General features: G+C 36.5%; 1 protein-coding gene across 14 annotated transcripts in view; it reads left to right on the plus strand.

Annotated features, from left to right (window-relative positions):
* INPP4B (inositol polyphosphate-4-phosphatase type II B) overlaps nucleotides 1-17,640 on the plus strand; it is an 837,179-nt gene that overhangs the window by 708,731 nt on the left and 110,808 nt on the right. For all 14 annotated transcript variants that reach the window (XM_082727238.1, XM_082727234.1, XM_082727229.1 and 11 more), the window contains one exon: nucleotides 2,823-3,026. In XM_082727238.1, coding sequence (XP_082583364.1) covers nucleotides 2,823-3,026 — 204 coding nt within the window. The remainder of the gene's footprint in view (nucleotides 1-2,822; nucleotides 3,027-17,640) is intronic.

Consider the following 17,640-nt stretch of genomic DNA (forward strand, 5'->3'; position numbering starts at 1 on the left):
CTCAGTTGCAAGAACAGCAATGTTCAGATGTATGGGAATCGAGTGATTACATTAATCTCTTCAAGCTAATTTATTTTGACTGCAAAACATCAGGGTCTACATTGGTCTACATTTACTAAGTACTGCTGCTCAAGAAAATTTGTACATCATATGGTTATAGCAATGGAATATTTAGCTATTTTCTAAAAAAGTAAAATTCTGTGCAAAGAATCTTGGTGATTCAGAAAGTTTCCAAAGAGTCAAATCAATTTTTCAATGTAGACACAAAGTGTTTCTCTAAGATTTTTTGCGTTCATTCAGCTACCCTCAAGAAAATTCTGGTTTATAAAACTGCAAGAATGTGGTGTATTATCTTTGATGTCTTTGGTGATAAATCAACCCAAATGAGATTTGAATAAGTGAAGTGGAATCTCTGTGCATGCATGCAATGGGAAGAAAATGATGACAATTATAAGAACTGTAGATTTCATTGGGTGTGAATAGATATTCAGCTCCATAGTAATTAGGTGACTGTTATGGAGACTGGAGCTGTAGTAGCAGGAATTCAAAGAAGGCAAGCTGTTTTGCTCTAAAAATAAATCAAAAGAATTTATTGAAACTATCAATAAAGAAATAGTTTAGTTAAGCTGAATAGAAGTAAATTTGCATTTTAAAATATTTAAATTCACATTGATGGATCCATCCATGGTGTATAAAAATTATGTAAATAACATGTTTCCCCATTTTGCTTTAACTATACTGCCTTGTCTGAGTACTGTCTAGCTAAATTTTTCATCAGTATTTTTTTGGTAACTTTCCTTCTCATTTTAACACTTCATTGTGAACATCAATTAACACTTCTCTTTGTGCCTTTTTGGTATAAGCTGCCTTTTTCTTTTGTTTTCCTAATTTATTACCAAAATATTTTTCAACCTTTTATTCTTGTATATTCTTTTCTTAAATATCTCTTGTCTGCTTACCTTCAGAGTACTCTCAGTATGACCAATAGATTAAAAGAGTATTTAAAAGCATCCAGTAAAGTTTAACAGTGAAGACAGTTACATTGGCAATTGCAGACACGATTAATTTTAAGAGTGGATAGATATCCAAAGCAATCAGGAGGCTGGGATTTAGAAAGAAGGGGAGGACAGAAGCATGCAGGTGATGGTGCTGGGTAGGTGGTGTAGAGTAACGAGAAAAGCTACTGAATTTGTTAGAAAACTCGGGCTCTATGCCATTTGTATTACCAGTAAGCAGTTTGTTCCCGGACAGGGCACCACTCTTGCTTCCTAGTTTCCTTCTCTGGTTAATGAAGAGGTCTGACTTTAAGGTCTCTTCCAGCTCTGGAACTTCGTGATCTATTGCAAAGGCTTAACTGTGTAGATAAAACACAGTCTTATTAAGAAGTTGTTTTGCATGGGGTTTAGCTGGTTTTCTTGAATTGCTGACACTCACAACAGGAGATTTTTAGGGATAATTTAGTAACCATTACTTAGACGTGGCACTGTTGACTGCACATTGAGAATGCCTCAATAAAGGAGTACCTTGAGTTAGAGCAGTGGTGAAGTCAGCATTACATCTAAGTTTCTCATTAAATGGTGATGGTATCAACTAGTATTCAAAATTATGCTTGTAATTTTCAAAATAATGCTTTGAGTTAAAGGGCTCCTTCCTAACAGATTACCAGGTGTGAATGTGTTAGTAATATGAGTCAGTGCTTGAGTTACTTCTCTACGCTTTAACTAAGTAAATTATTAGACCACGTGCACGTCAAGCATAGTACAATATAGAAAATCAATTATGACCTCCTCCAGTAGAGTAGGGTGAAGCTATTAAACATTTCATCAGAAAATTGCAAAGTACTACTGTCAAGTTCTTTATTGTTGGGAAGCCGTCATTTCTATAGTACTTACTAAGTATTTACCACCAGCTTGTAAAAATCTGCCATGGCAAGTTTCACAGCAGCCTCATTCACACTGAGCATTACTAGAAACATTTGGTGGAGGAAGACAGTTTAGGGAGTGATAATAAGGAAAAAAAAAAAACAAATATTTTCATGAGAATATTGCCTGTGCTATCTCTACTGGTTTGTTTAAATTAATTTATTTATTTTCAGCATAACAGCATTCATTATTTTTTCACCACACCCAGTGCTCCATGCACTCCGTGCCCTCTATAATACCCACCACCTGGTACCCCAACCTCCCACCCCCCCGCCACTTCAAACCCCTCAGATTGTTTTTCAGAGTCCATAGTCTCTCATGATTCACCTCCCCATCCAATTTACCCCAACTCCCTTCTCCTCTCTAACTCCCCATGTCCTCCATGCTATTTGTTATGCTCCACAAATAAATGACCCATGATGCTAAGAAGCAAAAAAGTTTTCTGTGTCTATTTTCAGATGTATCATCCTTTCTTTAGCCTTTCTTCCTGCTTAAAATACAGAATATACACAGTCTCACCACATTTTCTTTTAAGGTGCATTTGGAATTACTTGAAAAGTGTAGCAGGTAGATGGTGTCCAAATGATTATCTCTAGTGAAATTCATCTTCAAAGACAGAATTTGGAACTAAAAGAGAGGGGGCTGAGGAGACAGCTGCTGTTTATAGTGCCCACGGAACCAAAGCATTAGCTTTCAGAACAGGAGGCCTCAAGGCCTTGGCAGCATCCCAAAACTCAACTATTTTCATTGATTGGTATGAATCATTTTCTCTCTCTGTTGCCTGTACTTTTTCCACCAGGCACACCACATATGTGCCAACAAATCTGCTGTTGACCTTTTCGTGGCTCTGTGCTGGGATGCCTACCACGGTGTTTCTAATCCTTGTCAATTTCTTTCCAGACAGAGCTTTTTGTACATGCCTTCAAGGATCAGCTGGTCAGAAGTGCTCTTTTGGCCCTCTACACTGCCAGACCAGGAGGTGTCCTTAAAAAATCACCGTCTCCTAAGAACAGCACAGAGGAGAGCTGTCCCCAGGACCCACCCGCGCCGATGAGAAGGCAGGACTCCATACCACACCATTCAGACTATGATGAGGAAGAGTGGGTAAGTGTCATGCACATTGTTTGCCTCCTCAGGTTTAGGCCTGAAAACTAGAGCAAGAAAGATGAGCATCTCTGCTTTTCATCAAAACAAGTTGGAAAGGAGTCATAATACAGATTGTGGATAAGTAGACCACATATTTTTCCTTGGTGGCAAATTATGAATGCAAGTTTTATTCCTGATCACATTCATTTAGCATAAAAATTTATATATATATATATAACCTAAATGTCATAAAAGCAAAGATGCCATAATTATACGATTCTATAGCACTTTTCTGTACTTATTGCCAAGGTAATACAAACCATTAAAATGGTGTTTTTTTAAGGAAAAGAGTAATAAATTACTCAAAATCCACTACTTGTTGCAAATATTTTCTTGTTGCAATCCAGTGTTTCAGTCTAGACATCCTTCAAGAAGTATGAGCATTTAAATGTCAGTGGACGTAAAGATCTCTTAAATCCTTCCTGTTCTTGATTCTATTATTTAAAGGAAGATGTTGCTCCAGGTTCTTTAAAATTGGCTAAAGGATGGTTACATAAAAGCCTCTGAAAATAGCTAGTAAAAGCAAAAATACAAGAACAAAAACAAAAAACAAAACAAAACAAAAAAAACCAGCACACACACACACACACACACACACACACACACACACACACAAGCCAGCGTGGTAATAAGAACTCTAGTGGGACAGAATAAGAGAAACATGAAGGTCCTGGGCAAAGGGGAACAGTGTTATTCCTGAATAAACACATATTGATTATCCAGGAAATCCCCAAAGTACGCACACCTCACACCCAGAGAGGAAGCTGTTTGCTGTATCTTGAGTTTAACCAAGAAAATAGTATCCCAGCCATATAGATGGTAAATAGTTAATGATTACTTTTCCTGCCACCCTAGGATTTAAGAGCATTCAGGGAGTAAATTATTTGAAAGGCCTGGCTCTCTCAAAAAAATTGCTGTCTGAAGGGCTATGAAGTGATGCCTGCTCTTTCTTTTGATAAAATTTCTATCACAGGAAAGACAGAGCTGGGTTCCAAGAGGTAAATGCTGAATAAGTATTTGTTGCTGCCGATTAAGATTGCGTTTCTCCCACTGAAGCATTTTCAAAAGAGCAAATCTAATATTTCTCCTTTTTACCTTCACCTTCTTCTTCAATTTTTTCACAGCTCCAAGGCGTATGTACCTCTTAACCTCTCTGAAGTTCAATTTTCTCAACTGTAAAGTGAAAATAACAGCGCCTGCTCTGTTTATCTCTTCAGGTGGTCATGAGATAAATGACTTACCTGAGCAATAATGCCCCATTACCTGGAAAGGCCTAGGCAAATGCTTTGTATTACCTCAGTATTATTACTGTACATTGTCCTTTTTCAGATGCACACATTAAATAGTCTTATGGGGATTAATACTATCCCTTGAGGTAAATGGGGAGACTGGATCTAGCATAAAATGTGTATTGGGAATTTTAAAGCTTTGAGTAGATACAGAAAATAACTTGTCTTTCATTTAATGAAACATATAATGTTAACCTTTTGACAAATAATTTCTGTTTTTACGTTAAATGAAGTGAGAATTTTGAAATTGGGTGCCTTTTGTTTTGATCATTTTCCTGTTTTCTCTTTTTTTTGTATTTTAATATATTTTATTTATTTTTTATTTTATTATGTCATGTTATTTTAGTCATTAGTCACCACACAGTACATCATTAGTTTTTGATGTAGCATTCCACGATTCCTTGTTTGCATATAACACCCAGCGCTCCACGCAATCTGTGCCCTCCATGATACCCAGGCTTACCCATCCCCCAACCCCCTCCCCTCTAAAGCCCCTCAGGTTGTTTCCTGTAGTCTGTAGTTTCCCATGGTTCTTCTTCCCCTCTGATTTCCCCCCTTCATTTTTCCCTTCCTTCTCCTAATGTCCTCCATGCTATTCCTTATGCTCCACAACTAAGTGAAATCATATGATAATTATCTTTCTCTGCTTAACTTATTTCACTTCACATAATCACCTCCAGTTCCATTTTCACCCCACTGTCCTGCAAACCTCCCCCACACCTCACTATTTTCCTGCTGCTCCAAAGTGTCCCTCTCCTGCCCTCCCTCCTTATTTCCTTTTCTTTCCATCATCTTTGAGACCTTCTGTATTGTAGTGATGCAAAGAGGAAGGTAAGTCACACTAGATTCTTAGGTTCTAGAACTCAGTCTCGTGGTGGATAAAACATACTAGCGAATAGTTACAAAATGTTGTGACCAAGGTTGGAGAGAGCCAGTTGGTAGAAAATAAGCTCTGCTTATATGACATCTGCTCAAGATTGTATGTACAGACCCTTTCACGGGGGGAGAGAAGGAAGGGCGTGAGAAATGTGCAGTGAGCAGACGAGGTTTGTGGTGAGCCCGTCTGTGTTCCTGTTCACCTGCTCTGCCTGGTTGATTGTGCCACGTGCTGGAGACAGCGTGAAACACCCAAGGACACGAGGACTCCGTGGCCTATCCAAGGCTTTGGAAAGACAAATGAAAACTGCAGAGCAACTCCAGGTTGTAACAGGATAAAGCTGGAAGGAGTCTGGTGGCCATGTGGATCCCCAGAAGTAAAGTTCTTAAGATGTTAAAGGGAATAGAAAGTTAATCCTTCAGGAAAGAGAATGACTTTTGGACGGGCACACAGGACCTGATGTATAAGGAGAGAGTGTGTGTGCATGATTATACCATTAGCTGTTTATTATACCATTAGTTGGTATATACCATGATACCATTAGTTGTTTATTATACCGTTAGTTGTTTGCTTCAAAGATGGTGGAAACTGAGCATGTTTATACTCCAGAAACCATTTGAGAAGCAGACAGGTGATGACTGTAGCGCGAGGCCCTTTTTCCAAAGGGAAGAAATGATTCAAGTATGCAGGTGGAGAGTAGTCCTGGGCAAAAGTGGGCTTTCCTGCTGAGACCACAGGGAGAGTGTAAAGACCAGCTTCACTTTGGGGAGGCTGGGTGAAGCTGGGTGGCTTCTTTCGTGTTAGTTTAAAATATTTTCCCAGTTGTGTCTCAATACCACTGACAAGTAACACCTTATTAGCTTAAGGTATACATGATAATGACTTGGGAAATCATTGCCATGATAAATTTAATTAACATACATCACCTCATAGTTGATCTATTTTTCCATGAAAGCCTTTATCATCTACTCTCTTCGCAACTTTAAATATACAATGCAGTGTCGTTGGCTATAGTCACCGCACTATACATTGCATCCCCGTGACTTACTATCTTACAACTTTTCGAACCCCCTTCATCTATTTATCATAAACCACTCCCTACCCTCACCTCTGGCAACCATCAGCTGTTCTCTGTTTCTATGAGTTTGTTTTTTGTTTGTTTTTAGATTTCGTATATAAATGAAGTCATACAGTATTTTTCTTTCCCCATCTGACTTATGTTCACTGAGCTTAATGCCCTCGGGGTCCATCCGTATTGTTGTAAATGGCAGGATTTCTCTCTTTTTATGGGCTGAATGATAGTCCACATATATACCCCATTTTCTTTGTCCATTCATCTGCTAATAGATACTCAGGTTGCTCTCCATATCTTGGTTATTATAAAAAATGCTGCAGTGAATGTGGAGGTGCTGATACTTCTTTGAGATTCTGATTTCCTCTCCTTCAGGCATATGCGTCCTTAAAAGTGGAATTGCTGGATCATACGGCCTGTCTATTTTGAGTTTTTTGAGGAACCTCCACACTGTTTTTCAGTGTCTGTACCAATTTACATTCCCAGGACAGTATACAGGCTTCGCTTTTTCCCACATCCGCACCCAGCATTTGTTATCTCTTGTCTAACCATTCTAAGTGGTAGGAAGTGACATCTCATCGTAGTTTGGATTTGCATTTCCCTGATGATGAGTGATGTTGAGCATGTTGCCATGGCCTGTAGGCTATTTGTATGTCTTCTTTGGAATGATGTTTATTCCATTCCTCTGGCCACTTTTTAAAATTTATTTCCATTGAGTTGTATGAGTTCTTTGTGTAGTTTGAATATTAACCCGAGTGCTTCATTTATCCTTAAAGCAGAATCACGTGCAAAGAGAAAGGGACGAGGAGGACAGGCTAAGGAGTGGGGTAACATGTTTCAAACTGGCACCAAAGAAAGTGGGTACAGGCCCTTACAAGCAACATTTGGAAAGATTAGGAAGAATTTGGGTCCTCATGTAGGAACCGCCAATGTTGCAGTAGGAATCTGTGTGGTTATCGATTTATCTTTTATTATTCTTCTGGGAACACTTTCCAAGTCTTGACACTAGGAAAAAGTCAGACTGATTTGTTCTTCCCGTTGATGTGGAATGGTCCTGTCAGTAAAATAAACTCAGCTGTTTTGGTTTCCTTCACAGGCAAAAGGATAGAATAATAATAAAGATCGCCATCCCCCTCTTTATCTTCTTTGATATAATTTCTGAATTTCCTCCGGAACCTACTGTTGCTAGAAAGTATATGAATACTTTGTCTAAATTTACCACAATTACAAGGAAAATCCTTCCCACTCAGAAAAGTTGCTTCTAACTCTCTCCTCCTAATTTGACTCTATGAACAAATATAACTAACTTTGATTGTTACACAACATAGCAAACACTTTCTGTTAAAAAGATACCTTGGTTAAAAGATAGAAATCCCTTACTTAAAAAATATCTACCAAAGTCATAACCATTTAGTGTTATTTTCAAAGCTTTTTCTAACTTTGAAAATTTGAGTAAATCCAAAGAAAATGTGGCTAATTGAAAATGTCTTTAGAGACAGTGCTATTAAATGGATTGAAAACATAACTTTGTGAACCACTTTTCTTAGTTAATTAGGTGTTAGAAAAGTTTCAGCACTGATTACATGTTTAATCAACTTCCTAAAATAATTCAGTGTTTTAAGTTAATTTAGTTAGGTTTCTGTGATATACGAAAGTATTCTCTGATCATTTAAGTTGGTTTAGATTTGCACATAAGATTACAGTAGCTCCATTAAAAAAATTGTTTTATTTAATGTCTTATAATGATTGTAGTTTTAACAATCACTTAACTTGAACAACTGTCTTTAAACTTCTTGTAATAAATACTGGGAAAGTAAATATATACTTGTAAATTACTCTTGAATTCTACTCTGTTTATATAAAAACTTTTCTTTTTGAGGTTAAGAGAAAGAATTTCTATTAATTCTAAATTAGAGTGAGGCTGTTCTTTTTCGACCTGTTTTGTTGGCAGAATTGATGACATATGAATCTGGATAATAATTATCTAGTCAATATGGAAGAGATTGAAACTAAAATAATCACCGACAAAAAAAAAATGTCTGTTATTTGCTGAATTTTCTTATTAAATGATTGAATGCTTTAAAGATTTATTTTCCTGAAAAGTTAGTAAACAATTAAACCCAAAGGAATGTGGGGATTTTATGACAATCTGTGCAAAGAAATAAACTAATATAACGTTCTTCATCTTTTAGCTGGTAAAAATGACATATTGCTTTTCTTTCTCTATATCTATACAACAGATGCTTCTAGCAGCTGGGACTCCAAGATTAGTTTGTCCAAAATATGAAAGCATGTCATCCAACTAAAGTATTAAGTTGACCCAGTTTTTGTGGCTTCCAGTAATTATACTATTCTCTAGAACACTGTGATTTAACTTCAACATTACTACACTGATGGGTTCGGGGCTAAATCTGTCTACCCTCATTCAAAAATTGTTAAAAAAAAAAAAAAAAAGATAAACTTCTGATCCTTTATATTCTGATCCATTCCAGCAAAGAGCAGAAGTAGAAAAACTATTCTTATTACTTAGTCATATCCCAAACCCATTTTTTTAGTTGAACTAAATTCCTATAACAGGCAACATTTCACCATCCAAATTACCCAATTAATTCCCTTCTTTGTGTTGTAAATGTAAATCAAATTTTAAATTTTATTCCCTTGCTTAAGGTAAGGGAACATTTGCTATGACTTCTTATGGTAAAATGTGTTTACAGCACATAAGCACAATAGATGATCCACATCAATCGAAAATAAATTTTCAATAATTTTATAGGTTATAGAAGCAGAAGTATAAATTTTGGTGATTCACAGACCTGTACCCCTGGGGATAAAAAAAAATATATGTTTATAAAAAAATAAAAAGTTAAATTTATAGTAATATTTATGTCAGACATCCGGTGAGTAAAGTCATATATAACCTGAAAAAAAATTGTGTGGGTTCTCTGTAACTCAGTATTCCCAAAGAATGCATTTTTCAATGAGATTTACATAAACCACTTTCTGGCATGTTCCTTACTAACATCTCACATTCCACTTTGTACTACAACTTTCTCTAATGATGTCCAGAACAAATATAATGCTTAAGCTTCCCAAGAATATTGATAGAACTATTTATATTGCCATAATTAGTAACTGCAAGCATACATAGTTGCAAAATATTATATTAAAGGCAAAACGTATTTAGCCAGCCAGATACCTCCACAGGCAGTCTGAAGGGATCTGTATTCTCAACTGCACTTGCCATCTTCTATTTTCATCTTAGACCTTATCTCTAGGGGAAATAGCTCAGGCTGTGTATAATGCAGAGATACCTATTCAAATTAATAATTCAAAGAGATCTTGTTTAGTCCTCTGACTGGCTAGAATTATTTTATGTGAAGCCATTGACCTGATCGTAATAAGAAGGGAATAAATCTCATTCTTTAGAGGTAATTAATTCTTATAGACAACAAAATATTAACTTATGACTTAACTTTTCTAAAGCAACACCTTATAGCTTAGTTACCTAAATGAATAAAATTTCTATTAAATTATAGCCATTTATTTCTAAATTTTATGTTATAGAGAGAGATGCATGTATTTATATGTATATCTATATATATATATATATATGCATTCAACTCTAAAATATTTTGTGTAATAAAGCATTATTCTTACCTCTTGTGATGTCACAACCTCATGAATACTGAATTATAATCATTTGTTAATGTATCTGTTTCTTCCATGTGTTCATGATCTTCAATAAAGTAAGCTCCTAAGGGGCAAAGTCTGTATCATGACCACTGCTGTTTCCCCACAGTTAGCAGGCTATCTGCACCAAAAAGGTACTCATCTTTTATTTGTAGAATAAATTAATGGCTCTGAAATTTGCCGTCAAATTATTCTTGTTTACCTTCTTATTTTGAAACATGGACTATTCAACTTTAATGTGTCTCTGGACTGTTCTGTGCCTTTTCCTTTACTAGAATTCATGAATTCTTCTGGGGATTTTGTTTTTCTCTTCTAGTCAAAAGCACCCAGCTATATCCCTCTCTCCTTAGTACGTATTTCCTAGCATCATAATCAATCTGAGAGGTAACTATTTAAGTCCTCTTCCAATACCTCCCAACATAGAAAGCAGTAAAATTCAAGATAGATACAGAACATCAGAGATGACCAAATGACATAATGAAGAACATAGAACATGATGAGTTAAGGCCTTCAGAAGCTTCCAGAAACCCAGTGGTGGCAATTTTAATTTTATTTGATTTTTCAATTGCTAATTACAAAGGTCCTAATTACACATATGTTACCCAGCAAATATGATTGGAAATAACTATTTTCCCCTTTCCCAGCTTTTTCTTTTTCATCCCTAATAGGGTTGCCTGGTTTTGTTAAATTTATAATGAGAGTGGGATATTGGAAGCATCCATTCACCCCATCGAAAAGGGCAGGTAAAGACAGGGAGTATTAAGCTAAGTTGTTCCCTATGTGGCAACTGAAATGTGTTCTATCATCTGTTTCTTTGATGGATGGGAAACATTCCTGAACTTCTCCAGTCCATTTCACTCAGAAGAAATGTGCTTTGAATACTTATCCAATATTAAAGTCCACAAAAGGTGATTAAGCAAAGTTCATGACTGTCCATTAAAATGCACAAATGTTCTATTAAAGAAAAGAAACCCCAAATGAGATCTTTATGTGCATGCATATTCATGAAATCCTGACAATTTCTTGATTTTTCCACATGAAGTTAATACATTCACCTTCAGTTTCCTGTTTTATAGTACCTAATACAGTGTTTTATACACACTAGTTCAATGTATTTTTCAGAGTTAATGTAGGAATAAATGCATAAATGGATTTGCTGAATCAGCAGTTCATCCTCCAACTCAAACCAGTGTTTTTAACAGAGATATTTTATTTCTATCAATGTAGTGGTGACTTTCCTGTGGTATTATATTGAATACCATCATCTTCCTTGGATACATTATTGATTCTTACTATGTCTGATTCAAGATCAGATATTTTCATTTGCCTTTGTATAATGAATATGTAAACTTAAATGAATATACACACATTCTTTATAAATTTATGATTACATTCAAATCAAGTGCCCTTAAACATTAGTACATTGTAATGTGAATAGTGAGGCATTATTTTCTATATAGAAATTTTTGAATCTCCATAATTTAATGAATAGTTAAAAGAAATGCTGAGGCAGAGCACCTGGGTAGCTCAGTCAGTTAACCATTCTACTCTTGATTTTGGCTCAGGTCATGATCTCAGGGTCGTGAGCTTTATCCCTACATTGGGCTCCCCATTGGGCATGGAGTCTCCCTAAGATTATCTTTCTCCACCTACCCCTGCCCCCTCCACTCATGCTCACTCCCTTGCTCTCTCTCTCTCAAACATAAATAATTAAAAAGAAGTGCTGACATGCATATAGGCAAACTACTGACTTGATATATTAGGGTACATTCTGTTAAAAAAATTAATCCTGGAAATTGATTGCATGCAACACACTAACCGATAACGTCATATAATTCAGCCAGTTGTGCAACTATCTAATGATGTGCAGATAACATCCAATTACGAATTTAAAATTAAAAGCTTTAGTTAATCAGTGGATTCTTTGTTACTAAATGCTTTATGTAATGTCTTCACTGAATTAAAAACATTAGCATTTATGTGGCATTTATTAGACCTATGCAGTCATTCAGAGTACAAGCTTGGTTCTAACTTTAATTTGAAGTTTCATGTGATAATACTGCAGTTGTATTTTTTACTTGTAAGTCACAGCTTGTTAAGTCAATCAGCAGATGTTAATTAAGCATTAGTAGTGTGCAATAGTGCTATAGGTACTTGGGGGAAAACAAATAAAAGTATAAAGTATGGATCCTCCAAAAGCCATATTATCTAATTCAAGTGAAAGACCAGAAATCATAAAATAAGCAGAGATATTGAAAGGTACAGAATCTTTCCCAGATGGAGATAGTTGTGTAGTACACATTAAATATGTCAAAAATATTTAGGGAGAAGTTACATAAAGGTTGGAGAGGATTAAAAAAATCATCCCTTCCTTGCTTCTTTTATTCATTCATTCACTCATTTATCCATTCTTTTCTCTATTACCTTGAGTTCCAGGGCCTGGGAATAAAAGGACTAATTAATAATAGTCATTTCCCTCATCGAGCCCACTGTTAAGCAGAGAGGACAGAGTCAACCATTCTTGGACATGATGAAATGAAAGGGGGAGAATTTGGATTGATGGATGATGAGAGAAGGCATTCTAAGCATAAAAAGCAGTATGTGTCAAGATAGAAATATTAGTTCCTCCAAGGTTTCCTTCATATCTTTGATGTTTAGCACTGAGCAAGCTTGTAGCAGATGCCCAGAAAGTAGATGTTGAGCTAATTAATAGCATGTTTCTAAGACAACAAGGAGACTGAATTGGGCAAGTTTTCATTTTGAAGATTGATGAGAAATAGGGAGAATTATGTAGGTTGACACAACTGCAGCGGTGCTTCCGGGCTGAGAGAAGAATGGATAGTTGCTGCAGTAGAAGGTCTGCTTCTGATGAGAGGACTGATGGTGATGGATAAAGTGAACATGCCGTCATGTGTAGACCTGATCGTGTGATAGCTGAGTATGGGTCTGGCCAAAAGCCAATCAGGAGAATATAGAGAAGTCTGTTAAAGAAACAGTAGCTGACTAGCTGAATCCACTTGTAGAACTATTCAGTTAGGACTGAATTTCAGGGTGAGACCAGCAGAATGGTTATGAGGAAACAAAGGCCATGGATTTTTTTTACAGGAGTAATTAGGTGAAGTTAAGCAGGAGGATCAATAGGAAGCAAAGGTTGGGGAATTTCCCTTAATTCTGGTGGATATCACATGTTTGGCTATTGTCAATGCACACAATATGCATGTCTGTATGCATGTGTGCAGGTGTGTGTGTGTGTGTGTGTGTGTATACTACCTACTGTGGGCCGTACGTGTGCTGGTTTGTGCCACAGAGTATTTTAAGTGCAATTCCTTTCACCCCACAGTCTGGCAAAGTAAGGATTTAGAGAGAAAAGCCAGCAAACTATTGAAAGAATAAAGGTTTGCACTACTGAGGAAGGAGGCCAGTTGAGTACAATTTACTCTCAGTCAAATCAAGGATAAACTAAAGCTTCTCTTTGAAGATGTGATTTCCTATATTAATTTGCCTGCCCATTCTAATCAAAGTCCTCAAAAATTGGTAATGACAGGTGGGAAATTGTGCATAGAGATACAGATACAACAAAGCTACTTTGGACCCCCATTTCAGTTCTCAGTCAATCTTCACATTCTTCCTGATCAAAAATTGGTCCCAGAAAAATTGATTAGTTAAGCAATGCTAAACTTTTTTTTAATTTTATTTTTTAGGAGAAAATTGGAAAAATTGGAAAAAATCCAATGGGACCAATCTCATAAATGTGTGGCATGCAGCATAAGCACCATGTCCCCTGCCCTCATGGCTCACTTTGCCAGGTCCCCCTGACTACTCATTGACAAGTCCATTAAATTTGTGGATCTGTGGCCACAAGCTTTGCCCGCACCTTAGCTTAGGTCCTAACACAGAAATAAATAAGGATGAAAATCAACATCTGATTCGGAATGGAATAAATGTTGCTATTAGTTCCCTGTCGCCCTTGGCCTCCAAGAAGATGGATTGTCTAAAGGCTCCATTAAGGTCAAGGACACCAGCTAGGCTCCACTTAATAAAGGGTAGAGTGTAACCAACCAATTTGCCATTATTTACTTCAGCAGGAGACATAGCAGGATCATGGCTGCTATTTTCTGGGGAGCAGGGGAAAAGCCCAGCCTTCAGTTTTTCTAATAGGTTGTTGTTTTAGTTTGCTTTTGGTTTTGGTTTATTTTCTTTTGTTTTGAAAACTCCCCAGTGGCTGAGGAGTTAGCAGGATCTAGGGTAGTAGCCATGACCCGAAAAGGGGAAGGATGGAAGCACCATGTACTATAGTCACATTCTTATGCTTCCATTTATCTTTGACCTACTGACCAGCCTTTTCTCTTTGTGGGAATAGTCTGTGATCTTAGTAGGGGAAAAATGGAGTAGGCTGCACACATACTAGCAATCTAAGCAAAAAGAAGCTTCCACATGGACTGTTCTCATGAGTGAAAATGATCAGAATTGGAATGCATTTTTGACAGTCATTTTCCTTTGTGTGAATGCTTTCACAGAAGTATTATGGAAAATGTTTTTTTTTTTTTTAGGGGAGAAATCAGATATTCAAGGTTTCCTTTCAAGAATATTGCCTACTGGGGCGCCTGGGTGGCTCAGTGGTTAAGCCGCTGCCTTCGGCTCAGGTCATGATCCCAGGACCCTGGGATCGAGCCCCGCATCGGGCTCTCTGCTCAGCAGGGAGCCTGCTTCCTCCTCTCTCTCTCTCTGCCTGCCTCTCTGCCTACTTACGATCTCTGTCTGTCAAATAAATAAATAAAATCTTTAAAAAAAAAAAAAAAAGAATATTGCCTACCCATTTTATCATCCTAGTTTCAAAGTAATGATTTTGCTAAGAATAATTAATAATTATCTCCTAGGAATTTAATTATTTTCCCTTCCTATAACCTCTTCCTTGTTTTATATCCCATTCATGAGTAGATTTTGGGTTTTGATGCTGACACTGTCCTCTCTTTATGTTAGTCACTTATGTCCTTTGACCCAAGATCATTGACCTTTTAGCTAAATGATTGTTCCATCCTTGATTGTATGACCCTCTTGATTTGAAACTTAAGAGCACAATGTGACCAGACTGTCCTTTTCAGAGTCATCTCTTAGTGATTTGCCATTGGACTCATTTTCAAGTCTCAGATAACTGACATGTACTCTTGCTCATGTGAGCAAGAGGACCTTCTTCCTGATCCTTCCTGTGGCTCCTTCTCCTGACTTTCCTTGTCTAGCCTGTCCCCAGAGTTGAGTAATCTCACAAAGAAGAATTCCTACTGTGTGCCACTATTCTGTGGGAATTCCTAGGGGAAGAATCAAGTCTCCAAAACCAAGTAGAATTTCTAATTTAGTTATACCCATTTTAATGTGGAATGTTATTCAACATCTCTTAACCTGAGGTCTCCTCACCTCTATAGACTGAGTCCATAATGTTGAACTTTTGTGGTGGTTTTGAAGGTAGATAAGCTAATTTCATATATTACGTGAAAATAAATAGCAGCTCTCAATCTGCCTCTGGGTTGGAGTCCTCTTTCTTCTCCTCTCTCCTTTGTTCCATTTCTCTTTATCTGCCTTTCCTCCAGACCCTGTTCAGTGTCGTGAATACACAGCCCTCAAACAACTCCTAGACTGGTATGAGAGACAACAATGCAAATTAATGACTTTATAATCTACTTTGTAGATGCCCTAAAGGAAAAAGAAACAGTGACCATCAAAACTCAGCTTGTGTCCCCACCAGCCGGGCAGGATTTCCTCTCCAAAACATAAAGACCAGCTTGAGTCTGCTTGGGGTCTCCTACTGAGTGTGTCTTCAATAAAAAATAAATTTGATTATGTATGAATTATCTATCAGTCTTGAATAAAATCCCGCTCAGTTTCTCACCCCCAGCAAACATCCTCCCAGCTTACGTGCCCCCTATGTATTTAATGACTTAAATGTTCCTCTGTTCTTTGCCATCTAACCTCTTACCATATGGTTGTTGGTCTCATCCAATGAACATACTTCACTCTCCATCTCATGTCAATAAAGGTCTCTCGACTGACCGCAAATATTAATATTTCTGTGGGTATAATCCTATAGCCCCAATTATCTATAAAGGAGGAACAAAAAAGGGTTAGAATGCAAAATTATCCTTTTATATATTCTCATATTCTCACCCTTGGAAATGTAATTAAAAGAAGTTGGTTAACCCCTTGTATTACTTTATATAAGAAATGCAGCATGTGATATGATTTGGTTCTTCCCAACATGGGCAACAAGAGGAGAGTTGAAAATGTATCCAATGTACAAAGCTAATCTGGAAAATTAAGAATAGCCCTCTGCCCTTTTTCTCCCCTTAATAACAGTGTTTATTCCCAGTGTTAACTGGGAGAGTTACACCATTTTTTCCATTCAACGCTTTAAAGATATAGTTGCTGGTGGAAATTAAGCCATATTCAGAATAGGGACCAGTAAGTTTGTTATTGTGGTCTGAAATGTAAGCTCTTCACCAAATCCCAGTATGAATGATGTCAGGACCTCAGTTTGCTTACCATTCCCCACATTTCATCCCAGAATAAGTGAGCTTCCTTAGGTCTCCTAGATCATAGCTGAGGAGCGCCTACACCTAATTTCTCAGACAACAGGCAGGGCATAAAGCAATTTATGGTTGTGACTGGTGTCTTAGTTTCCCTTAGAGGTAGGAAGTACTTGTAATCTTTTGGTGGAAGAAATCTGCCTTTAGAGGAAAGATTTTTAAGATTATTTATGATTATTAGCATACTTCATACCCTGGATTAGAAGGTGATGAAAAGCAAGTTTGATTCATTTAGGAAAGCCAGCAAGAATAGGATATTATTTTGCCAATTATAATAGTTTTCCAGGCACTTTCATGGAAACTATGTTGTATGGCTCCCACTGTAGCATGGTGAGGTTGGCAGGGCATTCTAAACTCTAGATGAACCAACTGTAGCTCCCCAGAAATGAGGCAGTTTTCCCAAGGTAGCATGTCATGTAGGTGGACCTCGAACTTCTCTTTTCAAACTTTGAATGTTCTACTTTTCCCCCTCGACTATAGTATACATATCTGTACACACCCATATCTGTTTGTTACATTATTCAACTAATATTATATTATTCAACTAAGTTAATCTTTATAAGACAATCATCCAATAATCTAAACTCAATTATAGTTCTTTCTTCCTAGATTTGTTTTACCCAAAATTAGTTTCCATGTTTATAAACTAGTAAAATTAACTTGGATAAAAATATGTATTTGGGTAAAAATGTATAAACTACTAAGGAGTATTACATATATATATATACACTAATCAATTATTAAATACTAATTGATTTATAATTTATAAAATAAATATATATAATTAATATATAAATTTATATTATATGTAATATAATATATGTAAATATGCATAAATATAAGTAAATTATATTTATAATTTATAAATATAAAAATTACCAATAGAAATAAAATATTTTTACCAATCATAAATACTAATTGATTATTCTCTTTGCATTAAGTGCTACCCCAAATAGCTCTGAAATAGCTCTATTACAGTGAAAGATGAAAGAAAAGCAAAATCCCTTTGGTTCTTATGCAATATGTAAGATACACCTAATATGTATGTTAGGGTCTTTCAGAGAAA

The sequence above is a fragment of the Mustela nivalis genome (assembly GCF_964662115.1).
Source record: "Mustela nivalis genome assembly, chromosome: 4".
Taxonomy (NCBI): domain Eukaryota; kingdom Metazoa; phylum Chordata; class Mammalia; order Carnivora; family Mustelidae; genus Mustela; species Mustela nivalis.